Source organism: Zalophus californianus, chromosome 7 (assembly GCF_009762305.2).
Source record: "Zalophus californianus isolate mZalCal1 chromosome 7, mZalCal1.pri.v2, whole genome shotgun sequence".
NCBI classification, from domain to species: Eukaryota; Metazoa; Chordata; class Mammalia; order Carnivora; family Otariidae; genus Zalophus; species Zalophus californianus.
In genome coordinates this window covers 112,714,604-112,741,706 of record NC_045601.1, presented here as the reverse complement: position 1 = coordinate 112,741,706, position 27,103 = coordinate 112,714,604, and the positions used below count along the sequence as shown (strand labels likewise).

The window sequence follows — 27,103 nt, the reverse complement described above, 5'->3', positions numbered from 1 at the left end:
CGAAACCCCATTGGGGCACCTGGCTGGTTCATTTGGTGGAGCGTGTGACTCTTGCTCTTAGGGTCATGAGTTTGAGGCCCATGTTGGGTGTAGAGATTACTTAAAAAAAAAAAAAAAGCTTAGGGGCGCCTCGGTGGCTCAGTTGTTAAGTGTCTGCCTTCAGCTTGGGTCATGATCCCCGGGTCCTGGGATTGAGCCCCACATCGTACTCCCTGCTTGGTGGAAAGGCTGCTTCTCCCTCTGCCTCTCCCCCTGCTTGTGTTCCCTCTCTCAGTGTGTCTCTCTCTGTCAAATAAATAAAATCTTAAAAAAAAAAAAAAGAGGAAACCTCTTTGTAGTCTAAATTCTTTTAGTTTTATTGATCCTTGCCTAACTTAGAGAAGTTTAGGGACCATAGTACTGGAAGGGCTTTGACTGGTACTGTTGTTTTACTTTTGTGTCTTAAATATTTTTGTATCTCAGTTTTTTCCTCATTTTTGGACCAAAAAAAGTATTGTTGAGGAACATTGATATGGTGCTGTGTTTTTCTTATTTCCATATTTATATTAAAAATATTTTGTGGGGGGAACCTGGCATGTGTGTGTTTTCCTGGGTGGGAAGAGATAGTAGTGTTTTACGGATGTAAAGAAAATATTATAAGTAAAATGTTTCTAGAATTTTCAGAAATCAGGAATATTAATTCCCCCAGATGAATTAGTTGGAAGTTAATTTATCCTTCATTAAAAAAATTAATATCCTTCAAAATTGGGAAATTTTTATTTCAGAAGAAAACAAATGATTAAAGTAAGATAACCATTTCTCCCATCAAGCAAAGATTTGAAAGTAATAATACTTAATGTTGGTAAGAGTTTATTGGGAAAACTTACCCAAATCATACTTTTTCATCTAGTAATTCTCCTCAGAATCAATCTTAATGAAAGTTGTTCAAAGATTTATGTCTTAAAATGGTCATTATAGGAATATTTATAATAGAAAAAATCTGGGGCAAAGATTGAACATCTAACAGCGAGTGACTAAATATATTATGTACTAGACTGTTATAGAGGAACAAACATGTTTTTCAAGAATACTTAAATATTCTTGGGAAATATTAAGTAAATATAAAATGAAAAATTTACATATTTTTACTAAACTTTTAAAAATGAAATATGTGATCTGTGCAAAAGAAAATATGTAATGTATATATGTCATAAAGCACAATGCACACTTGTGAACATACTACACAACTTTACCAACACTGTTAAATATAATAAATTCTTAACTATGTGTATCTATTCACAGGATAAGAAGGAATTATTTCAGAATATTAACAGTTCTCATTTTGGGGGGTTGGATTATCAGTGATTTTTGGTTTTCGCTTAAATGCTTATGTTCTTTTTCTAAATTCTGTACAGGGTTATGTGTTCTCAAAACTAGAAAATATCATTAAACATTATTCATTGAAAGGAGAGAAAAATTTAAGCTGGTTTCTTTCCAACTCCATTTCATTGGAAAGAAACTTCTGGAAGTGTCTGCCATGTGTTATCTCCTCAGTGACAGGTCATGACTGGGTACACAGGATGGCATTATCTACCAGTTGTAGGTAATACAGTACGATAGAGTTCCTGAGAAATGACAGGTTGGCAGTTACGGGAATTGTGGATGCCCTTTCTTCCAGATGGTGTTTGAACGACTTTTACAAAACACATTTTTGAAATCTACTTAGGTTTTTATGTTTTATACCTTTAGGAGAAAGGGATTCATTTCTCCATTTAACAAATATTGGGTGCCTATTAAGTACCAAAGAAGAGTGACCAAGAGGGTCATTTGCTAAAAGAAAACAGGAAGAGGGACTGATTTAATTTGGATGGTCAAGGTAAAGCCTACTGAGGGGGTTTCAACCAGGACCTGAGTGACAAGAAAGAGCTATTCTTTTTTTTTTTTTTAAGATTTTATTTATTTGAGAGAGAGAGAATGAGAGACAGAGAGCACGAGAGAGAAGAGGGTCAGAGGGAGAAGCAGACCCCCCCACTGAGCAGGGAGCCCGATGCGGGACTCTATCCTGGGACTCCAGGATCATGACCTGAGCCGAAGGCAGTCGCTTAGCCAACTGAGCCACCCAGGCGCCCAAGAAAGAGCTATTCTTACTGTGATGTAAGGGTAGAGAAAACAGCATGGGCAAGAGCTCTGCAGCACATTCTAGGAAAAGAAAAAAGGCCAGTGTGGTTGGAATGTAGTAAATGAGGGGAGCAAAATGGTAAGAAAGAAGAGGGGAGGTAGGCAGAGTGAGACCATGAGGGAACTTCATGGTTTTGGAAAGATGTTTGAATTTTGTATTAAATGCAATAGGAAATTGTTGGATGGCATTAAGCAAGAAATAAAAATAACTTATTTTTTATTATTTTTAAAAGAGCAAGTGAGAGAGTGAGCATGAGCAGGGGGAAGGGCAGAGGCAGAGAGAGAGGGAGAAGCTGGGTCCCATGCTGAGCAGGGAGCCCAGATGCAGGGCTCGATCCCAGGATCATGACCCAAGCCGAAGGCAGACGCTTAACCGACTGAGCCACCCAGGCACCCCAGCACGATCTAATTTAGTTTTAAAAGATTCCTCATTGCTTTGTGGAAAATCATGATAAGTGGTCAAGAGTGGGAAAGGGGAGACCAGTAAAAAGTCATTTACAGTGGCCCAAGTGTGAGGTAACGGTGGCCAGAGTGGAAGCATTGACAAAGGAGAGTAGATAGATTTGAGGTCTGTTTGGAATTAGATGCATTGGATTTTGCTGAGTATTGTGTATGAGAGACTATAGGAAAGAGAGAGATCAAAGTTGGTTTCTAGGATTTTGACTTAAGCAACTGGAAAGAAGGTGTTACCATTTATAAAGGTGGACAAGATGCATCAGGCACGTTTGGGAGTATTGTAAGTTCCAGTTTGAAATGTTGACTCTGAGCTGCATATTGAGTTGTCAAATAGGCAGTTAAATATGTGAGTTTGGAGCAAGTTGAAGAGGTTTGGGATGAGGGTGAATATTTATGAGTCTTTAGTGTATAGATACAATATTTAAAGCCAGGGAGAGGCGGAGGTAATGAGGACTGAGCCCTGGGATTTCCAGATAAAGGTCTTGACTGTGGAGGAAGAACCAGCAAAGGTGGCCAAAAGAGAGCAGTTAGGTGAGAAAAACTAGGGTTGGGAGGTAAATTTGATCTAGAATCTGAACAAGAAGAAGACAAAGTAAAGAGAGTTTTAAGAGGGATGCATCTGGATGAATGCAGTTGAGTGGGGGAGGGAGTGAGAGGAGATCAGAGACCCAACTCTTGTGTATTTGTTTTGTGAGGCTGCTGTAACAAATTTCCACAAATTGGATGACTTAAAACAACAGAGATTTATGCTTTTAAAGTTCTGGAGGCTGGAAGTCCAAAATCTGGTAGGGCTGCCTTCTCTCTGTGGGGTTCTAGGGGGAGAATCCATTCCTTGCTTCTTCTGACTTCTGCTAGCTGTCCCAGCATTCCCGGGTTTGGACCACATTCCTACAGTCCTTACCTCCGTTTTGATATCACCTTCTTTTCTGTGCATCTCTCCAAACTCTCTGTGCCCTTTCTCAGAAACACTTGTGGTATCATTTAGGCTCCCCTGGATAATACAGGGTAAACTCAAAATCTTTAATTTGTCTGCAAAGACCTTGTTTTCCAGATAAGATAAATTCCAGGGATTAACAAATTCCAGGGATTAGGATTTTGATCTCTTTGGATGGCCATTATTCAAGCTACTAGTCCTTGGTTTTAGAAACATGGTAGCCTTTGGAGATCTCTATAAGAGCAGTTTCTTTGGAGCAGTGGAACATAGGAGAATCCTATTTACCTTTCATGTTTGCTGTCACATAGAGAACTCTATTGTCTGTTTCAAGACTGCAAGACTCCTTTCTATGGGCAATCAGTAGTTGTATGCCCGTGGTTAGCTTCAAGTTTTACATGTTGAACATGAGAAAGGAGAGAAGGTCTCAGAAGCATCTGCCAGTTCTTTCAAGTTGTGTTACTGAACTGTGTGATCCAAGTTGGCATTACCAGTGGCCATTATTTCTGTAGCCAAAAGCTGGCTTATTTTAGATTTCATACATCTCTGTTTTGATTAATAATATCAGTAGCTGTATTATTTTTTTCATAACCTGATGGATAAGCACATTGCTGGGAAATTCCTATTCAGAAAGTGGAATGGATGTCAGTAAGATTTAGGTATAGTGGGTATTTTAAATTATCTGAAGGGAGAAAAGGGGATGCAGAGAAAAAGCCTATTTTGCCATTTTTTTTCTTACCAGCTTTGTGAAACACAGATGGTAAAACTGCACACTTGGTGCTGAACTGCCCTCATTGGTTCTCTGATGCTTTGCATAATTCCTGCTGGACAATGGGAAGCATCAGAAGTGATAACAAGTTACCTGTTGCTCTCTGTGCTACTGCATGGACAAAAGATAGGGACCACATCTGGAAGAGGCTTGCTTTCCCGGGGTGGGGGGTATTTCTAGTAACAAGGAAATTCCTTCATCCTCAGTTCTCTTTCAGTTGGAACTGAAATAACTGGCAGCCTGAGGTTGCTTCCCTGTGTGTATATATATTTGGAGGGGAGGGCAGGTATTGGGCTTCCTCCTGATGAAAGGCTTTGCTTTCTCAGGGAGCTTACTTGATTACCGTACATTAAATCTGTACTTATGGGACCATTTTCCTAAATTACTAGAGTGCTGACTCAGGATTTATGTGTACCCTTCAGCTTCTGTATTGGGGGCAGAGGCCCTACTATAGCATGGGGGAAAGAACACAGGTTTTGGAGTTAGCAGACCAGGTTCATCCACTTACTTGCTGTGTAATCTTTGACAAATTATGTACCCCCTGGAAGCTTTCCTCATTTGGTAAAATGGGGTTGAAGGCATCTGGTATGCTTACCACATACTAGCCATGTAATAAAAGTTAGATTCCACTATTACAATAACATCTTTTCGTCTCTTTATTAATTTTTATTCATATATTGATACTCAGAATTTCCTTACTGCCTTTGATGTCTTTGTATTAAGCAGAATCCTTAAAGAGATTCACCTGTTAACATAGCATCTCTTTTGGGGAAAGAGAAGCAGTGGGCCCCCACCTCCTATTCCCCTCCCCAATTTTGTCACTATGACAGTTATTTGCCATTAGGTCTTGGGTTCCAGTACATTGGAAAACAACCATAGCCATCAGGGAATACTCCTGAGGGAGGCTTTCATTAATTGTAGAATTTACTAGGGAGAGCAGAAGAAAGTTGGCTTATTCTATATAGGAGCACCTCTGGGCAAAGACAAGGAGGGGAGTTGCTGAGGAATGAGGCTATAAATAGGTCAGCTTATCTAACACAGAGTATTCTAGGAGGTTTGGGGAAGAAAGCTCTAGGATTGAGTCCACTTGGGAGAGGATCAGGAAGGGAAACAGCAATGAGAAGAACTTAATAGAAAAGTTATTGATTGCCCACCATGTTGTGCCTGGGCTGCTTTGTAGTGCAAGGTGCTGTGTTATGCTGTGAACACAGGATGGCCTTTGCCTACTGGGTATTTACCCCTAAGATACAAATGTAGTGTTCTGAAGGGGCAAGTGCACCCCAGTGTTTATAGCAGCAATGTCCACAATAGCCAAACCATGGGAAGAGCCATGATGTCCATCAACAGATGAATGGATAAAGATGTGTGTGTGTATACACACACACACAGACACACACACACACACACACACTGGAATATTATGCAGCCATCAAAAAGAATGAAATCTTGCCATTTGCAACAACATGGATGGAACTAGAGGGTGTTATGCTAAGTGAAATAAGTCAGAGAAAGACAAATATCATGTGATCTCACTGATATGAGGAATTTGAGAAACAAGACAGAGGATCATAGGGGAAGGGAGGGGAAAATGAAACAAGATGAAAACAGAGAGGGAAACAAACCATAAGAGACTCTTAATCTCAGGAAACAAACTGAGGATTGCTGGAGTGGTGGGGGGTGGGAGAGATGGGGTGGCTGGGTGATGGACACTGGGGAGGGTATGTGCTATGGTGAGTGCTGTGAATTGTGTAAGACTGATGAATCACAGACCTGTACCTCTGAAACAAATAATACATTATATGTTAATAATAATAATAACAATAATAATAAAAGGATGGTCTTTGGCCAAGGTCATGCATTTCCACTGCAGTTCCCCAGCTCTGTGACCTTGGGCGAACTGCTTGCCTGTCAAATGGAGATAAGACTGCCCTTGATTTCCTAAGATCCCTCAATTTAATAACACCTAGGAGGAGGTGGTAGGAACATTTCCTCATTAATTTAGTCATCATTTGTAACCAATCATATGATGTTACCTGGTTGTAGAAATTTTAATGTGATTTTTTTTTTAAAGTGCATTTTAGAAGCAAAGCAATATGGTAATACCCATCTCACGGATAGTGGGAAGATTAATAAGATAATGTATGTTAAGTGCCCATCAAAGTTAGTATTCAGTGAACTGTAGCTATTATTAACAGATGAAAAGACATGAAAAATAATTTGGGAACCTCTGAAGAAAGAATTTTAAACAACAGGGTCATGATGTGACCAGGATCTGAAAATAGGACTAGAGTGAAGTGAAAGAAGATGAGATAAAAATTCAAATAACGTTATGGAGATACATGAGTGTGTATCTGAGTAGAAAGTTTTACTCCTTTACAGACAAAATTTTCATTGTCTGTAGTGATTGTGGTATATGTTCCAGTGTGAACAGAGGGAGTGTGGTAATCTTGTGGGACAGAATGACTCCTGTGTCATCTTCTGGGCATGTTAGAGTAATTCTGAACTTGCTGCTACATTATATCTGAATTTGCTAATCACAAAAAGTAAACCATTTGTTAACATACTGATAACAAAGTGTGTGTTTGTTTTTTGTTGTTTTGTTTTCATTTCCTTGTGGGAGAGGGTGGCTGATTAGGGACTTAGCCCTAGTTAATTAGTTCAGTTGCCTGGCTAGGAGATTCTTACTTACATTTCAAACATCTTTATGTTTTCATTAGAGTAATACTGAATTTTTAGCTCTTCTTTCTTTTTTTTCTTTTTTTTTTGCCCCAGGTCCAGCAAGACTATGAACCTCTGTTCCAAATGCTTTGCTGGTAAGTGCAGAAAAGGGTTTTTTATTTATTTTATTTTTTCTTCTTTTGATTGTTTTTAAGACGATCTAAATTATTTGGCCTTCCTTTGTGTTTATGCATGGGGTTTTGTTTTCTTTGCTTGTGTGTGAAAGTAGTTTCTCCTTACCAAGATGCTTCATATATTTGCCTAGGACTATTGAAACAGCCTTCCCTGAGTGAAATGAAATGGTCTGTGTACTTGCACCCAACAAACTTTACATAGTGTACAGTTGTGGGGATATAGTGGAACTGTAAAAACTTGTGTTGTAATAGGGTAATAACATTCATCTCTGATCTTGACTTGAAATATTAGTAGTGAATATTGTTTTTACCAGTGAGAATACAAGAGAAAGGATATTTTCATGGAGGAGTCAGGAAGGAGAATCATGTTGAATTAGCTCTAGAATCCAGTCCCTTATTGAAATCACCTTGGGTAAATCACATAATCTCTTTGGACCTTAGAGTCATCATTTATAACATGAAGTGCTTGGGCTTGATGTTTGCCAAGGGCCTTTTCCAGCCCCCAACTGCTGATTGGTTGACTCCTTAAATTATGACTCCTTCATGAACTTAAACCTTCATTTTTTAAAAAGAATTTTATGTCTAATGATTTCATATAAAATAACTAAGTCTTTACTGAGATATGTTTAACCTTCCTTTTCTGTTCATTTTGTCAAAAATAAAGCTGGACACTAGTTCAAGTGCTAAGGACAGATTTTAATCAGCAATTTATAGCCATAGGGAAGAGTTCAGTTTGAACTGAACACAACTTCAGTTTCTGCAGAGGTAACTGGGTATTTTAAATGGAGAATGAGGGAGTAGAGAGGGATGCTAGCTTGGCTCAGTAGAGTCAGGGAAGTAAAAAAATTATGAAGGGCTTGTCAGTGTAAATGATGAATAGGTTGGTTGTGGCTACTAGCTGACTGTCCTGGAAGTTAGGATTCTGTCCTTCTACTGAGACTGAGAGACTGAGGCCCTACCATTCCTGATGGTGACCTTTTAAAATAATGGCTTTCATGTCCTTGAAATAGGGACTCCTGAGATGTAGGAGATGCATATGCATCTCAAAGGGACAGAGGAAGGATTCACAGTTGCAAATCCTTTTTAGTAAATGGTCTAAGGAGGGGGTGGTCGGAGGCCTTGCAGACCGGTGTTACAGCTAGAAAAACTTTATATTCTTTTGGCAACCTTGAGCTTTCTCAGGCAGGCACTTTAAGAGGGGCTAAGGTCATCCTAGGGATGGGGCCTTGAGTTGTTAGAAAATGTGTTAGTGTTTGTTTAAATATTTTAATGATTGGGGAAGGGGTAGAAGAAACCATCTGTGTTAATAGTCTGTAGTTTTTATAGGTCAAGGTTGAGTCCTAGTTGAGAAGAGGGCTCAGAAGAGCCTAGCTAGAGATTGGTCAAGGAGAGAATCTTTGTCAGATTTCACTATTCATTATGCTATTTGGGCAAGAAAATAATCATAGTTAGGCTTTAGTCCTTGACATTTTTGCCTAAACTAGGGAATAGATGGGAGGGAGTTGGGGGAGTTGGGAAGGTTGGCAGTTTGTATCTGTTAAAAGTTTGGAATTTGTCAAATACTTTAGGTCTTTAAAAGGAAAAAAATATTGGTAAGTTTGGTTTTTCTCCAACTTTTAACAGTATGTCTGCCATTAAATGAATGTATTGTGCTGTTTTACTCTGCATGTCTACAATTACAGATATGAAGAAACGCTTCCTTACTGGTGAGAGTTTAAGTTTTATAGTAGAGATGAAAGTAGCAATGAGACAAAATGTATATTAGATTGATGACTGTCTCCACATGGAGCTAGCTTCCCCTTATAATTCAGTAAAGTGTGGCTGTAGGAGAAGGCCAGGCACCTTTGAGTTAAGGGGCTCACATCAAATACTCAAAAGAACTGTCTCGTGTCCCTAACAAATATAAAATTTAAAAAATTACCAGTGAAGACAGTTTAGCTGTGGTCTTTGTATTTCTTTATACTTGTTGTAGGTTGATTTTTTTATAGTAATAATTATTTATTGTTTCTCTGGTGATCTGTGTCCATTTACTCTTTATACAGCTTTGTCATTTTTGCTTTTTGCTTTAAAAAATATTAAGAGGGTATTTTCAAGTGTGTAAAGAAAATACTCCTTTTCCCCTCTTTATCTTCATCCCCATATTCTTAATTTCCTCAACATCATTTGAAAGGAATGACGAATAACATCTGCTTGTGGAAGTAGCATCTGGGGTTCTTTTTGAAATACACAGGAAAAGTCATTGAACTCTACAGATATATTTGTGGATTTTGTTCCTGTATGGAAATAGAGTATAGAAATACACTGTTGCAGCATTAGGTATGAGATGTGTAGGACAACATGAAGATTATTTTGGCCAAAACCACTGTGATTTTAGTTTATTTTTTTTTAATTTTTATTGTTATATTAATCACCATACATTACATCATTAGTTTTTTTTTTTTTTAAGATTTTTATTTATTTAACAGAGAGAGAGATAGGGAGAGCAAGAACACAAGCAGGGGGAGTGGGAGAAGGAGAAGCAGGCTTCCCCCCGAGCGGGGAGCCCGATGCGAGCAGGGAGCCCGATGCGGGGCTCGATCCCAGGACCCTGGGATCATGACCTGAGCTGAAGGCAGACGCTTAAGGACTGAGCCACCCAGGCGCCCACCACTGTGATTTTAAATACTCCTTTAAAGTATACTATAAAGTATACAGTGTGCTTTTAAAAGATGGAAAAATCACTTTAGAAACAGCTGCTGTGTCCCATTAGGTTAGGTATTTTTCAAGATTGCTTTTCAGAATAAATCTATGTGGTGAAAAAGTGAGTTTGTTGTAGCTTATTTACATAAAATTGAAATGAGTAAAGACATGTTTAAAATCTTGTTGGGAGAGTAGAGTACTAGGTGAGGAACTGTGGGTGCTAGTTTATAGCTAACTTTGATAACTGTTTGCCTCTGATGAAATATTCTGTCAAATGGTGAGCATATGCCCCAGTAACTGCTATCACTGCAGATTATTTTGCCTTTTCTTTATAAAAGATTCCTGGGCTGTTTGAAGTTGGAGAAAGGAAATGAGTATATGGGCAGTGAAACTTACTAAAAAACCACTGAATTTTTAATTTTCCCAGTAAATTATATACCAAATAATAGTGTTTCTCCATATTGTTGTCTGTATCAGCCATTTGCATGAATGTAGAATACCAGCCTGGCTGGATTTGCTGTTCCTAACAGCTTGCAGCTTAACCAACATTCCTCTCTTTGAAATGGGAGGATATTTTCATTTTTGTTTTTTGACATCTTGAATCCTGGTTTGGCTTGGCTGAAATCATTTTAGGCCATTGGAAGTGTGTCTCCCCCCCCCCCATGTGCAATATGCTACTTGCTTAACCTTTAAGTGCCTTTGACCTGAAGACCCTTATCATCCAAGATTTTCTTGTGCCAGAATCACAAGGATATTTAAAGGAAGTATTCTCATATGTGGAACTTAAGAAACAAACAGAGGATCAAGGGGGAAGAGAGGTAAAAATAAAACAAGAAGAAATCACAGAGGGAGAGAAACCATAAGAGACTCTTAATCAGAGGAAACAAATTGAGGGTTGCTGGAGGGGAGTTGGGTGGGGGGATGGGGTAACTGGGTGATGGACATTAAGGAGGGCATGTGTTATAATGAACATTTGGTATTATGTAAGGGTGATGAATCACTGACCTCTACCTCTGAAACTGATAATACATTATGTGTTAATTAATTGAATTTAAATTTTAAAAAAGTAAAAAAAATAAATAAATGAAGTATTCTGGGGAGTCACCAAAAAATGATTCACTCTAATGTTATGATTTGAGGTACAGTGGATTGAAAATGCTCTTCTGGATTCTCTTTATCTGAGGTTATTATGTGGTCTTAAAAAAAAAAACCAGGAAAAGTTATTTTTATTATAGTATATATTTTTTCCATTCCCATAAGTGTTTGCTGTTTTTCTACTTAATTGTCAACCTCCCTTTTACATGTTTAGTATTTTCTTTCCTTAAATCACAATTCTCTGTATTTTCTTGGAAACATGTTCTCTTAAAGACTAAGACTATCTGTGAGCAGAAGCAAGAAACACCTGCAGTTTGGATAAGGAATTCTCCCACCTTTGAGTTGATATATTACCATTCCTAGTTGAGAGTGTTAACTTTTTTTTTTTAAGATTTTATTTATTTATTTGGCAGAGACAGAGATAGCGAGAGCAGAACACAAGCAGGGGGAGTGGGAGAGGGAGAGCAGGCTTCCCCCCGAGGAGGGAGCCCGATGCGGGGCTCGATCCCAGGACCCTGAGATCATGACCTGAGCTGAAGGCAGACGCTTAACGACTGAGCCACCCAGGCGCCCGAGAGTGTTAACTATTTTTATATTACCTCTAAAGGATAAAAATCTACTTAACAGATTTGCAATTTATTTGAAGTTACAGAAAGAATGTCTAAACATTGAAAAGGATGGTATTTAAGCATCCTTGAACATAAAGTCATCAGTTCATCTTGCTACAGGTCTTTGTAATTTTTAAAGCTATTTGAGCATCTTTTTTGGTCCACTGTTAGCTTTTCTACCCCCTTGATAATATTCTTTCATGCTGTCTTTTTCTTTTATTAAATATTTTTACATTGTATAACTTTCCTAAAAGAATCAGTAAGTGTCTATAATAGAAAGCCACAAAATTTCATGACATGGTATTTATAGTTATGGTGAATAAAGACTTATTTTTTGGCATCTTTTTAAAAAAGATTTATTTATTTTTTTTATAAGTAAGAGAGCGCGTGTGCACGAGAGAGAGAGTGTGTGAACGTGGGGAGGGGGCAGAGGGAGAGAGAGAGAGTCTTAAAGCAGGCTTCCCACTGAGTGTAGAGCTCAACATGAGGCTCTGTCTCACGACCCAAGATATCATAACTTGAGCCTAAACCAAGAGTCAGATGCTCAACTGACTGAGCCACCCAGAGGCCCCATGATTGCATTTTAAAAAATTGAGCAGGATAGAAAATAATCAGTGCATTGCAGACATTAAGGGCAAGTACTGTTTTTGTGAAACCTTTGTTTGAGTTACATATATAAATGAAAATAATGTATTACCGGGGTTATGATTTAAAACCATGGTGGTTTGAAAACCAATGAATTGCAGAAATTGACTGGAAAGTCATTGAGTTATTTGGGATCCCATTTTCTTTGGAAAATAGAACATATTTCTTTTCTGTCTTTAGGCAAGGGATTAACCAGTGGATTTTTTGTGACCTTTGTCTATTCTGAACTCTTAAATAGTTTGAAGTATATGATTTTCTATGTGAAAGCATGAACTAATAAACCTGATTGCTGCCCTGTTAAAGCACGTATGAAAAGTCAAGCATAGCCTCTGTAGTCTTGCCTTTTACAAAGGTAGAAATGATATTGGCTATGGTATTAATATTTTCTGTTTGAGTGCAAACCCAATTTAGATACTAACTGGTCTTTGATATTTTGGGACATTTAGTACCTCATTCACAAAGACCTCTTATATTACCATATTAGCAGTGCTTTTCACAGAATGGTTTTGCTAAATAAAAATATGGTTGAGGGAAACACCAAATGGGATGATCACAAGTGGGGAAGGCAGAAATTTTTAAAGAACTGACTGAAGTAACTCCTTTAGCAGTGTGGCATTATCTCCACCACCCTTAGACATGCTTACTGTAGTGGAGTGTGGTGACTAGGAAGTTGCTATAATGTATACGCCATTTTATACTTTATGAGGGAGTGAGTCTGAAGATATGTCCTAGGGGGCAGAAGGTTCTCTGAGTAGCACTGATGATAGATGCTTATCAGAAGAGAGACTTAACATGTGCTCAGTGTAAAAAGAACCAGTTGGTCCTGTATGTATTTAATGTTTAATAATTTTCAGTAATTTCCTTTGAAAACTGACAGTGGAGAGTGGAGAGACACTAAAATGTTTATTATTTATAGACTGACAAAAGTACTTCATTGAGAATTTGAAGTAAGCAATTTATTTAAACTGTGGACATGAACTGAATATATTGTTCCACTTAAGATGTATGCTAGTTCATGATTCATACAAGATGGGATAAATAAGGAAAGATAATTATTCGCAATATAAGAAGCTGCTGCTTTTTTACATTACAGACTAGTTCTCTTAAAAGGGAATACTTTTAATAAAAAGCAGAAACAGACTCATAAATACAAAGAACCAACTGGTGGTTGCCAGAGGGGAGGCAGTAGGGGTTCAGGCAAAATGGGTAAAGGGGAGTGGAAGGTACAGGCTTCCAGGTATGAAATGAGTAAGTTGTGAGGATGAACGGGACTGCATAGGGAATGCAGTCAATGATATAACACACAGAGTTGCCTAATCACTGTGTTTTACACCTGAAACTAGTGTAACATTGTGTGTCAACTACACTTCAGTTAATAAAAAATAAAAAAGGAATACTTCTGATGCATTACTATGTCGATTTACAGAAAGGGACAAGAATAGAAGAACTAAAGTATAAGAGATCTTTTGTCAGTTGAAGATGAATTAAAACTACAGATAAACATTTCTTAAATTATAAGCTAATGGTGCAGTTTTTTAATTTTCTGAAAATTAGGTTTTTTTAAAGATTATTTATTTGAGGGAGTGAGCGAGCGAGTGAGAACACACACCAGCAGGGGGAGCAGCAGAGGCAGAGGGAGAAGCAGCCTCCCCACCCTGAGTGGCAGCCCTACGCAGATGTGGGGCTGGATCCCAGGACCCTGGAGTCATGGCCTGAGAGGAAGGCAGATGCTTAATGGACGAACTGTCCAGGCGCCCATGAAAATTAGTTTCAGTGTAACTTTTCAAATATATTTATTTCTTAGTCAGAAGATGGTTAAGTTTATCTTTGTTTCATGTGGTTATTTGTGCTTGTGTCTCATTGGTAAAGAATATTACAATAAATAAAATGATACATGTCATATAAGCATCACATTCTAACATGACTCTAGAGCTAGGTGGTACTTAGTTTTGTAGGATTCTGTTTTCAGGTACCTATGCAAACTGATACTTTGGAGCGAAAATATTGTTATAATTAATATATTTCTGTTACTAGCTTTTGTCAGCTGGGAGAAAACTATTCTGTATAGTACTTTCATGTTCACTTTTATTATTTCTCAATATTGTCATACAGTTATTTTCAATTCAAAATGGACTTTGGGGAGGCCTTAAGTATTTGAAATGGCCAGTATTCAAGCAGGATTTCATTTTCTTCATTGCTGCATACTTTGTATCCACTTTGAAATTATCAAACTTGTTCATTGCTGTCAAATTTTCTACCTAAATCACAAATATTATTGAATAATAGAGTTCCCTAATTTATGCTCTTAACATGTTTGGGATTTTTGTTTTCCCTTTGAAAAATAACATAGGGATATGAATTAAATGCTGATTGACAAGACTACAAAGCAGTATGTGTGGTATCCTGTTTTTAATTAGACTACACATAATTTTTATTTTTATTCAAGTATAGTTGACGCACAGTGTTACGTTAATTTCAGGTGTGCAGTACAGACAATTCCACAGTCTATATGTTATGCTGTGCTCACCATAAGTATAACTATCATCTGTCACCATACAATACTATTACAATATCATTGTGTTTTCTATGCAGTACCTCACATCTCTGTGACTTACTCTGTACCTGTAAGCTTGTATGTCCCACTTTCCTTCACTCATTTTGCTCATACCCCTCCCTTTCCTCTGGCAACCACCAGTGTGTTCTTTGTATTTATGGCTCTTTTTCTGCTTTTTTGTCTGTTTATTTTGCTTTCTAGATTCCACATATAAATGAAATCATGCAGTATTTGTCTTTCTCCTGACTTCTTTTTTAAAGAAAATGTTCAAAATTATCTATATATTTACATGGCATATCTATGTACAACGTGGCTGGCACAGTTGAGGAAACTCATACAAGGGTGTTCCACATTTTCCCCTCCCCACATGGTCTTTAATTTTTTTTTTTAAGATTTTATTTATTTGACAGAGTGAGACACAGCGAGAGAGGGAACCACAAGCAGGGGGAGTGGGAGAGGGAGAGGGAGAAGCAGGCTTCCTGCTGAGCAGGGAGCCCGATGTGGGGCTCGATCCAAGGACTCTGGGATCATAACCCGAGCCAAAGGCAGACGCTTAACCGACTGAGCCACCCAGGCAGCTCAGTGATACGTTGCCCTAGTCATTCTATAACTTGTATTTTTTTAATAATGTTTTTAGAAACCAGTCATGTTGATACATGTTGCTCTAGTTCATTTGAACGGTTTATAATATTCTGTGATAATCAGTATCCTGATTTACCTGGAATAGTCTCAGTTGATAGTGTTTATGACAGTGAAACTAATAACACCTCTTTGTACTCTTCAAAGTGTCCTAGTTGGTTGATAAATTATTGGTCACCTTCATTATACCATGCCCCAATTGATCTAGTCCCCTGTTGATGGACATAGAAGTTTCTTTCAATCATTCTTTTTATACCACAGTTGCAACCTTAACTTTTCTCTTTAAAAAACTTGTTTGAATATGTTAAGACTGTTTCTGTGTTAGAAACCCTATTTTCCGTGATACAGCTTCCTTGCTCTCAAATGAAAGCAAGACAAAGGGCAGCAGGTCCTTAACTGATTAGCAAAGCTGAACTCTGGCAGCCCTTTCTGACCTCCTAGTCTGTAGCCGTTTGCTGTCTCACTAATAAGCATTCTTAAATTGTGTGGTTAATTATTATGCAAGTCAAGATAAATGAAGCAGTGTGTTGAAGATGATGTTGTCATGGAAATTATGTCAAAATAATTGTTGCATTTGTAATGGGAAACAAAATGCTCAGCTCTGTAAGTAGCAGACAGGTAGCTTCTTTTAGGCCTTGAATAGAAAAATTGTCACTATGTGTCAGTATTTTAGGAGAAATGGAAGAAATTTACTCGTTTTTTTTTTTTAAAGATTTTATTTATTTATTTGACACACACACACAGAGAGAGAGAGAGAGAGAGAGAGAGAGAGTACAAGCAGGGGGAACAGCAGAGGGAGGGGGAGAAGCTGACTCCCCGCCGAGCAGGGAGCCCAGTGCGGGGGCTCAATCCCAGAACCCTGGGATTATGACCTGAGCCAAAAGCAGAAGCTTAACTGACTGAGCCACCCAGGTGCCCCAGTTATTGGGTTTTTAAGATAGGTTGGCTCTGTCATTTGACTTTATTTCTGTCCACGTGCTGGTCTAAAGCTGTGTTCTTCATAAGGTACATAGGATTATCCATTGCATAGAGAGAAAATGTTAGAATTTCTACTTGTATACTTTTATCCTATATATATTATTGATTTTTAAAACAAACATGTAAGAAACATGTGCTCAAAGTTTATACTGATGGTATACCTCTGTCAAAAGAAGCTTGGAGAGACCCCTAGTTCTGAGATCTGCTTGGTTAGATGTGGTTGTCCCCTTCATGTAAGAAGGCAACAAACCTTGATGACATACAAAGCTGCATAAGAGTTAACTGCTCATATTGCCTATATTTCATGTTCTCAGTAGAGTATGCAAACTAAATGATCGGGAAGGTTTATGGACTCCTTTTAGGCGTGGCAGGAACATTGATAACTATCAGATAGACTCAGGAAAGCACCATGAGACTATTCTTGTCTCCACTATGCTACAGATACTTAGAGTTAATTCTTAATCTGACTCTTTGGCCTTGAGTGAGAGGGTTATGGTGAGGCTGCTTTTTGATACTTTCTGGTTATAACCTCCATGCACTTAATCCTTAGTCTGCTGTAGTGGTGGTGGTAAAATGATAGGGCATTATTTGCAGGCCATTAATGTATACCTAAAATATGATTTTTTTTAAAAATAGATTTTATTATTTGACAGAGCACAAGCAGGGGGAGCGCAGGAAGAGGGAGAAGCAGGCTCCCTGATGCAGGACTTGATCCCCTGACCCTGAGATCATGACCTGAGCCAAAGGCAGACGCTTAACCAGGTGCACTACCTAAATATGATTTTTAACAATACAAAATACTGTATCATTTAGAAGCCCCACTGCTCAGCTGGTTCTTAGTGTGTGAAGTAGAACTTACTGTATGTTAATCATCTTAATTATTACCAAAGGTTTAAGTTTCTTAAATTTACTTTTAGACTAAATACTGGATAGAGAAAAGAGAAAGATACTTTAACTCAAGGCTTCTGGTTTGAAGAAAAATAACAAGGGTACATATTAAAAGGGGAATGCTTAAAAAAAAAAGGATACTTAAAATGGAAGTAGCACAAGGATTACTGTTGGTGAAATAGGATGGAGAAATGGCACAGTTCTATTTGTTTTTAAAATGTGGCAAAATCGTGAGATGAAGTAATTGCAATAGTAAGGTTTTTGTAGCCCTTTTATAAAGTCATTTTGCACAATATTGTGTGATTTGATCCTCACAACTTTGGTGATTTTGTATATCGTTATTACAGATAAGGAAACTGCTGTTCAAATGGATTGAATAATTTCCCCAAAATTGAATAAATTTTATTTATTTTTAAAGATTGTATTTGTTTATTTGAGAGAGAGAGCTCGAGCAGAGGGAGAGGGAGAAGAAGCTGACTCCCTGCTGAGCAGGGAGCCCAATGTGGGGCTCAATTCGAGGACCCTGAGATCATGGCCTGAGCTGAAGGCAGACGTTTAACCGACTGAGCCACCCAGGCGCCGCCCCCACCAAGATTAAATAAATTTTAAAGCAAGGAACTGAGATTTGATTTTAGGTATTTAGATGCTAATTATAATCTTTGCGGACTGTTAAATTTTGTTAGGAGTGAAGGTAGTAGGTTTAGATGGGATCCTACTGTAAAGACCCTGTGAGGAGGTAGCAGCAGTATTGTTTTGCATTTGTGGTAGGTTAAGGGCATACACTTTTCCTGTTCTCTTTTCTTTTAGTTCAATTGCAGTTTGTCTCTAGATCTCCAGGGAAAATCAGAGAAACAGTGCTGGAAGCTTCACAGAGTATCTAATTTGGGAAAAGGTGTGCCTTTGTGGCGGGAAGGGGGGTTGTCTAATGCATTTTCTGTTTTGGTGGTGAGATCGTCATTTTGTAACATCTTTCTTGGTCTTGTTCATGTAACTTTTAGCTCATTAACCTTGCTCTCTGTGCTGCATAGTGAAGCACCATTTCCAATTTAGTCTATGTTTAGCTTCTCAGAAGATTTTTAAAAAAATGTTTGGAGGTGTGATTTAATTGCAGGGCTGTTTGCACATTGTCAGTGTGAAAGCAAAGATGAGTTTCATATTTAGATAGTGCAGCCTGCAGGTTTCATTTGTTAAACCTTCTTGGTATTCCCATTCTCTCATACATGTGTGCATAATAGTGTTGGAAAAAAATATCTGGTTTTGTTGTATCCATAGTTAGCAATTTGGTTGAGTTATGGAAAAGCCTGTCCTTTGCCTTGTATATTTGCTCATTTGGAAACCTTGTATAGATTATAGAGACACTAGTGGTTTGTTCCCCAGCCTCCTTGTGGGTTTTGTTCCATATTACAATCTAATTCCGCCTCCCTGTCCCGTACTCCTGTGCTGTTAATTTGTAAATTTCGATGCAGTTTGTTTCATCCTGTGTTTTTGTAATCCAAACTGAATGTAACGAGCTATGTGCTTTAGGGACCTGGCTTTGCCTTGCCAATTAGAAGAAAGTTACTGAGAAAGAGTATGTTTTAAATAAAACATGGCACCTCTGAGGAGGACTGACACTCATTTGGGAGTAAAAGAGATGGTTTTAACTCTTTGACTAACAAATAAAGAGTCATTACTAAAGATCAGGACTTTTTGGGGAAAGAAGGGTAAAGATTTACCTCCATAAAATAATGGTTTTATACATTTCCTCATAGACTAAATAAAATGTAAAAGTTTGTCATTTTGTATCCACTTTTTTCTTCATGATCAAGACATGTGTTAGCAAAATTCTCTGAATTCCTGAGTAATTATCCAGTGCCTGCTACAGTTTCTGAATTTTGAACTGTTCATGTTTAGGAAGGTGTGGATATATAAAACTGTAGCTATGTAAGCCTCTTTATTTTTCTAATATATGAAGCCAAGTTTTCAGTAGTAAAGAACTCCCAAACAATATTTGAAAATGATGAGGAAGAGTATAAGATTTTGCCAAAGTGTGTGGGTGTTATTTTATTTTCTGATGATATTAGAATTTTGAGCCATTAATGACTTAAAACTCTGGAATTTTAGTAGCACTTTCATCCACATTTAAAGGACAGATGCCTTTGTATAGATCTTCATAGGCTGTTTACTTATTTACTCTACAGGGAGACACCCTTCCTAAGTGGGTTCCAGTATTGTATTTGTATCTGCACTATAGATAATAGACTTCTGTTTTTAGCTGATATATCCAGTAAACTCTCGAACTGAACATTTATACAAGGAAAGCATGAAGTTGCTTGTGTTTTCTTGTTTTCTATAGCACTTATTTTGAAGGAGAAAATAGGACTTTTTGAAAAGCTTTGAAATAAAGACACCAAGAAGAAAGTTATATAAAGACTTGATAATGGCTTTAGAAACATTATAACATTTATTAACCTATATAAGCAAGAGAGAACAAGAGGAACACATTTCTGTGAAACAACTAAAAAGTATCTAGGTGTGCCCTGTTGCAAAAAGCTGTTGCTGGAAAAATGAGCTCTGTACTAGAGGAAGCTAGTTTAATTGGACTAAATTAAACTCATCCTACACATTACTGTCACTGTCCTATGAAAGTCTGGCAAGTGGTATTGATGGTTTGAAGAGACGGTCATAATATTATTAAATGTCCCATCCCTCTTTTTTGAAGATTAACCCCCATGTGATAATATTTTAAGCTCAGTTTCCTGAGTAAAGATAATTAAGGCTTAAATTTGCTGCTACCTTCTCCTTAACACTATTCTGACCCGTGGCTGAACAGGCCAAGACAGATAACTTTGAAAATATTCAGTATCCTCAGAAATCACTGAATTTGCCAGCTTTCCATAACGTTGACTCATATGGCTTAAGATCCAGTGGCTGTTAATTTCCATACTTGAATCAAAAATTAATATCAGAAAGACTCCTTCAAAAAGTTTTTAAACATAGGTCCTAGACTTCTAATGGCAATCAAAAGCTAAATTAGATTATTCATTTCTTCTGTGTCCATTCGGTTACTCAGTGTACATCATAAGTCTTCTCTAACACTTTTTAGAAAGTCTAGAAATGTAAATTCCCATTAATCATGTGATACTAGGAAATGTGATCATTGAATATCTGATTGGAAGGAATCTTAGAGCCTTTTTTCTATCTAAAACACTGGTGCTTATTCCAAATGTCTGCTGAATTAGTGAGTTTTAAAGTAAAGTGATGTGTGGTAGGGGTAAAGTGGCTTGCTTTTTCATTTTTTTATGTCTTTCAACCTCAGTTCCCCTTCTACTTTCAGTGTAACTATGCTGTATTAGTAATCTTGAAGATGGGACTAGAGAAGAAAATCTATAACAAAGTGGCAGTAATGCTTTTATTTGTGGGTACTCTAAGACATTATATGTGTTTTTCTGTTACTCTCTATTAATTCATTTGCTGATTAAATTTTGCAAATTTACTTAGGTTTATTTATTGTTCAGTAGAGTTGGTATAGTTGGCAACCTTGTCAAACATATCTTCTAAGATGTATTGATTACAATTTTTTATACTAAAAATTTTCTCAAATAAGAGGCTTGCATAATAGATTTTATTCCCATATAGCAATTAAAGAATCACTAAAATGTCTTAAAATGTTTTCTACATAACTGGCGCCTTAAAGAAATCCCCCTGAATGTGACAAAAAGTCTATTATAGCCTTTTTTTGGTCAACCCAAGATAAAGTGTTTCATGTACCAAGGTATATGCTCTTTGGGAATGGACCTTTTTTATGGTGTCCTTCTATCAAGTAGTCTGGTTGTATGAGATATCACAACCCAGACTAAATTCTCTCAAAATTCTTAAAAGGCCCTGAAGGAGGGACCTAAAAAAGAGGAGAGAAAAAACTTTGTATGCTTCCCCTCAGGTCAAAATTTGTCTTTACTGAGGGGAAAGTCAAAAATAATAAATTCATTTTTCTTTAGGGATGACTGAAGTCTTATGTTTTGACCTACAGTGGGTGGCACATAGAGATGGTGCCACTTATAACTTACGTAGCAATTTAAAATCTTAGGTAATGGGCGCCTGGGTGGCTCAGTTGGTTAAGCAACTGCCTTCGGCTCAGGTCATGATCCTGGAGTCCCGGGATCGAGTCCCGCGTCGGGCTCTCTGCTTGGCAGGGAGTCTGCTTCTCCATCTGACCCTCTTCCCTCTCGTGCTCTCTATCTCTCATTCTCTCTCTCTCAAATAAATAAACAAAATCTTTAAAAAAAAATAAAATCTTAGGTAATGGTAGTACTAGATACTTAATATTTTGTCTGTTGAGAGGCTTCATGAAACTACATAGCATCTAGAAAATTAGCAAGTGAAGCAGATAATTTTGGACAATGGGAAATTTTGCATTGAAATATCATTGACATAGTCTTATTTTATTAGCAGTGGTAATCATTTACTCTTGGGCATGCCAAACAGTATAATCTTTAATGTTTTGCCTAAAACACTTTTTTTTTTAATAGTTGTCACATAAAATACCTGACTTCGTTTTAAGCAGACTTTTTTTCTTTTTCAGTGTTAATATTCTGAGCCTAAGAAAAGCACAGCTCTTGCTTAAGTGCTTGTTGGGCACCTGGACACTTGAGGCACTACTGGTTATCAGCCCTTGTTAAAATTTTGTGGGTGACTCTAGTTGCATCATAAATCAATTCAGAGAACCAGCCTCACCCTAATATCAGAGTGATGTTTTGGTATCTCAGAGGTCTGGTTTGGTTTGTCTGTTTCGTGGGTCCATTGAAACACTGGGGCCTTTGTGTAAGTTTTAGATGGAAATAAATGCAGGTGTTCAGGGCAGAGATTCAGAGTGAGAGAATGGAGGGGAATGTAAAGGTATACAACAAGCTTGTTTTTAAAAACAGCAACCAAGAGAACCTTTTCAAAGTATATTGTAAAGGTCAAGTTTTGTGTATTTCCTATTGGAGCTCAGTGTGACTGAATGGAGGCTATTTCGCTTCTGATTTATAAGATATTTACCATGACTTAGTATTTTGTGAACACCCAACATTGTTAGTGCTTTTGTCTTTTGTGTGACCCCTCCCTTAAAATAGAAAACAAAGACCCAGTCTGCATTTACAGAAGTCCTTCCTTAGAGACCTTTGCTGTACAACACAAAAGAGCACCAGCCTTAGAGAAAAAGTAATTGGATTTTTCAAAAATGAAAGTAGGTTTTTTCCCCCTTCCTTTGTGTACATTATAAAGTACTAAGATACCCTTTTTCAATGGTTTAAATTGTGATTTATTATTTTTTTTGTGCCCTGAACATGATTAAGGGAGAGGGAGACAATTTTTTTTCTTTCTTTCTTTTTTTTTTTTTTAAAGATTTAAAATGTGAATATTCCTTGTTCTGTGCAACCAAAAAGCTAGTCATCTTCAGTAGAGGAGACTAAAGACTAAAAATATGTATAGAAATAAATAAAAATGAGAACTTAAATTGGTTTTTTTCCCTCTGTTTATTTGTTTAAATGATGCCGTGACAAGTATTGTGTATATAATTATCAAAGAAAGTTGTAGTGGCTTTGACTTTGAGCAAGCTCTGTAACTTGGAATATTGGTTAACTCATTTGTCTAATGGGAGTCATTATACCTCCCTCAGTAGGAATTAAATGAAATGGTGTAGAAGAAATGTTTTTTAAAAGTATTTCTTTGTCAAAGTACTATGTGTATATAGTTTAGTCAACATATTACATGTAACAAAATGCTCCACTTCTCCTTACTCCCTCCAGGTTTTCCCAGAAGTAGCTACTTTCAATTCTTCCTGCAGTATCTTCTAGATTTATACTCTCCATATTTATACTTCTTTTTGATTTGTCATTTTTATGCATTTTTTACTTTTTGTTATGATATATAAAACATTTGCTTTCTTATACTATCCTGTACTTTCCTCCCCCCAAATATATTTATAGTGTAATTTTTGGTTAAATAATTCTTGAGCATTTACACTATTGGTATATAAATATTATGACCTATGGGGCATTTTAGTATAGAGAGGTATTTCATATTTCCTTTTCTTTTTACCTTCTTTGGGTATTTTCCAGAGATATTTCTGTTATTTCTACTTTAATTTTATTGTATTGAGAAAATATATCTTATATGATTTCAGTCCTTTTATACTTAATGGACTTGTTTTGTGGCGCAAAATATTATCTGTCTTTGTAAATGTTTTGTTTGCACCTGAAAAGATTGTGCATTGGCTGTTGGTGCATGGTATGTTCTGTAAATGTCAATTAGGTCAGATTGGTTGATAGTGTTGTTCAAGTGTATGTCTTTGCTGATTTTGGGCCTACGGAGGGTTATTGAAATATCTGACTATAAATGTAGCTATTTCTGTTGTTTTTCTTACAGTTCTGTCATGTTTCGCTTCATGGGTTTTGAAGCTCTGTTACTGGTGCGTTAATGTTTAGGATTTTTTCATATTTATGAATTGATCCCTTTATCATTATGAAATGATTATCTGTATTCTAGGTGTAGTAGTAGTTGTTCTGAAATCTACATTGAGATTAAATTAGCCACTTTCTTTAGGTTAGTGTTAACATGGTGTATCTTTTTCCATTTGTTACATTTAATCTATTTGTGTCTATATTTTAAACATTTTTCTTGCAGGAAGCATATAGTTGGGTCTTTTTCTTTTTTTAATCAATTCACACAGTCTCTACCTTTTAATTTGGAGTGTTTAGACCATTTATATTTAATGTGATTATTGGTATGTTAGGTTTAAACCTATCATATTTAATCTGTGAGTTAAATATTTTGATATGTTTCCTGTTTATCCCATCTGTTCTTTTCCTGCATTCTTTTGGATTCATTGAACAGTTTTTATGATACCATTATATCTTTTTTGTTGACTTATTTTTGTTATTTTAGTGCTTATCTTAGTGTGTATCATACACTTTTTTTAAAAAAAAGATTTTATTTATTTGAGAGCGAGAGAAGCACACTCCCCACTGAGCAGAGAGCCTGATGTGGGACTTGACCCCAGAACGCTGAATTCTTGACCTGAGCCAAAGGCTGATACTTAACCGACTAAGCCTCTCAGGCACCCTTATCATACACATTTTTAACTTTACAGTCTCTGTTCATGTGGTATAATACGTTGCTTAGTGTGTAGTATAAAAACCTTATAATAGTGTGCTTTCATTTTTTCCTCCCCTATCTTTGTGCTGTTGTCATACATTTTACTTTTGCATGTTTTTATAAAATTTTCACTGCATTGTTACTGTTTTTGTTTCAATAGTCAATTGTTTCTTAAACGTACTTAAGAAAAATCTTATATGTTTACCATTGTGATAACTTACCACTTGCTACCTTTGACATTCTTTTATATAGGTCCATATTTCCATATGGTATCATTTTCATTCTGTCCAAAGGAGGTACTTTAACATTTCTTACTGCTGATGAATTTTTTCAGTTTTTGGAACTTTGAAAAAGTCTTTAGTCGTTGTTTTAAAGATATTTTCACTGAGTATAGAATTCTAGGTTGGTTCTTTTCCTTCCTTCCTTTTTTTTTTTTTTTTAAGTTTTTTAAAGGTTTACTCTACCATCTTGTTACTTGAATTGTTTATGATAAAAAAAATCTGTGGTCCTCCATAAATTGTTGACCCTTGAACAACACAGATTTGAACTGCATGCCGATTTTTTTTTTTTTAAGATTTTATTTATTTACTTGACAGAGAGACACAGTGAGAGAGGGACACAAGCAGGGGGAGTGGGAGAGGGAGAAGCAGGCTTCCAGTCGAGCAGGGAGCCCGATGTGGGGCTCGATCCCAGGACCCTGGGATCGTGACCTGAGCCCAAGGCAGACGCTTAAGGACTGAGCTACCCAGGCGCCCCTAGGCATGGAATTTTGACTGTGTGTGGGGTTGGTGTCCCTAACCCCCATGTTGTTTAAGAGTCAACTGTCTATAGCTTATAAATGAGAGTTTAAACTCTGGGGGGATGTTACTAGTTAGATTTGTGCAGCAAATATGATAAAGTCCCAGATCTCAGTGGTATTATGGGAATAGAGAGCAAGAGATAAATTCTGAATTACGTTGGGATAGAAGAATGCATGAGTTCTTACCGAGATTCATATGTAGAAAAAGGAAGAAATGAATGTGAATGTGTGAATGCAGCTGAATGGAATAGGAAAATGTTTTGTGAGTGTGTATGGAGGGAGGAGTGTTGATGAATTTGGTTTTGGACTAAATTTGAGGTAATGCAGGGACTGCATATGTTCTATAAGCAACTCGGAAATTGGGAATGTGTGAAAGATCTAAAATCAGTTTTGAGAAGCTTTCATATTAAGATGAAATTCTTGTGTACAGCTGGTGTTCACTGAATATTTGAAAGACAAAATAATAGAATTGAAGCTTACTGTGTTTTGAGCATGCACTTGAAGGACCCTTTAAGACACATTTTCAGGGCCCTGCCCTCTAGAGTTTCTGGTTTTGTAGGCAGGGGTGGGGCTGGAGTCATGGACATGACATGAGTCATGTCATGTCTGACAAATTCCCAGGTCATGCTGCTGTTGCTGCTGGTGTGGAGATTACATTTTGACAACCACTAATTGAAGGGAGTGAATATAGAAAGCACAAAGGAGTGCTTTGATTCTTAGGGGAGGAAGACGAAAAGATAAATCACAGAGGTCACAGCAGGAGTGACTACCAGTAACTGGATGACACTATATAGATTATAGAAAGGAAAGATGTATTTTAGGATTTCAGATTTGGATAATAAGTGACATTAAGTGAGGTAGAGAAAAATGAATAACTGAGTAACGATTATCAAATGGAATGAATAGTGTTGCTATTTGTGACCTTAGAGAGCAGTGTTTATTCTTTTGGAATCACAAACGTTTGAAAATGTGATGAAAACTATGGATTCTTCTCTCAGACAAAGGTACGTGTGTTTGGCACACATTTTTTAGCAGGTTCATAAATTTAATTGAGACAACCAGTATCCAAGTAAAGAATTCATATTTAGAGTAGTCTCATTAAGAGTGGTAGGTGTGGGAGCCAGGTTATAAGACTGAAAGAGTAGGGAGGTAGGAGGTAGTAACTGTGGATACAGACAGTTAGTCCTTCATGATTGTGAACATTGTTGGGAGTGGACTGATGATTGTGGAACTTCCCTTCATAGAAGTCCTTAAAATAAACCTGTGGCAGTCTGCACAACTTTGAGTTTTAGGGATACTATGAAAGAAAGTGTACTAATTTCAAGAAAATGAAATGGCCCATGGCTTTCATGACTTCCTTTCCTGCCTACTTGCTCCTTTGCTACTTTTCTACTTTGGAGGGGTTGGAACAATTTACTGTGGGATGATTCAGTCCTAACAGTCTTTCTGTCACATATTAAGCAAGTTTCCCCTCTTTTAAAAGGGGAAAACACAAACTATCTTTTTTTCTGAAAGAATATGAATTATTTTTCTATCAATCCACAATTCTAGTAGAAACATTTCATTGTTCTTATATCCTTGATCAAATGCTCTGGACTTGGGGTGCCTGGATGGCTCAGTCAATTAAGTGTCTGCCTTTGGCTTGGGTCATGGTCCCAGGGTCCTTGCTCGGCAGGGACCCTGCTTCTCCCTCTCCCACTGCCTGGTGCTCTGCCTGTCTGTGCTTGTGTTCTCTCTCTCTCTCTAACGAATAAAATAAAAAAAAAAAATGCTCTGGACTTGGCATCAAAAGCTTTTTCATTGAGAAACGCCTGGGTGGTTCAGTTGGTTAAGCATCTAACTCTTGATTTCAGCTCAGGTCATGATATCAGGGTTGTGAGATCAAGCCTTGCATGGGGATCTGCGCTGGGTGTGGAGCCTGTTTGAGATTCTCCCTC

The 27,103-nt window shown here is 37.2% G+C and overlaps 1 protein-coding gene across 5 annotated transcripts in view; it reads left to right on the top strand.

Annotated features, from left to right (window-relative positions):
- ZFAND3 (zinc finger AN1-type containing 3) overlaps positions 1–27,103 on the top strand; it is a 331,317-nt gene that overhangs the window by 108,292 nt on the left and 195,922 nt on the right. For 4 of the 5 annotated variants that reach the window (XM_027601469.2, XM_027601467.2, XM_027601468.2 and 1 more), the window contains one exon: positions 7,086–7,126. The exons of the other annotated variant lie outside the window; for it this stretch is intronic. In XM_027601469.2, coding sequence (XP_027457270.1) covers positions 7,086–7,126 — 41 coding nt within the window. The remainder of the gene's footprint in view (positions 1–7,085; positions 7,127–27,103) is intronic. 5 annotated transcript variants of the gene reach the window in all.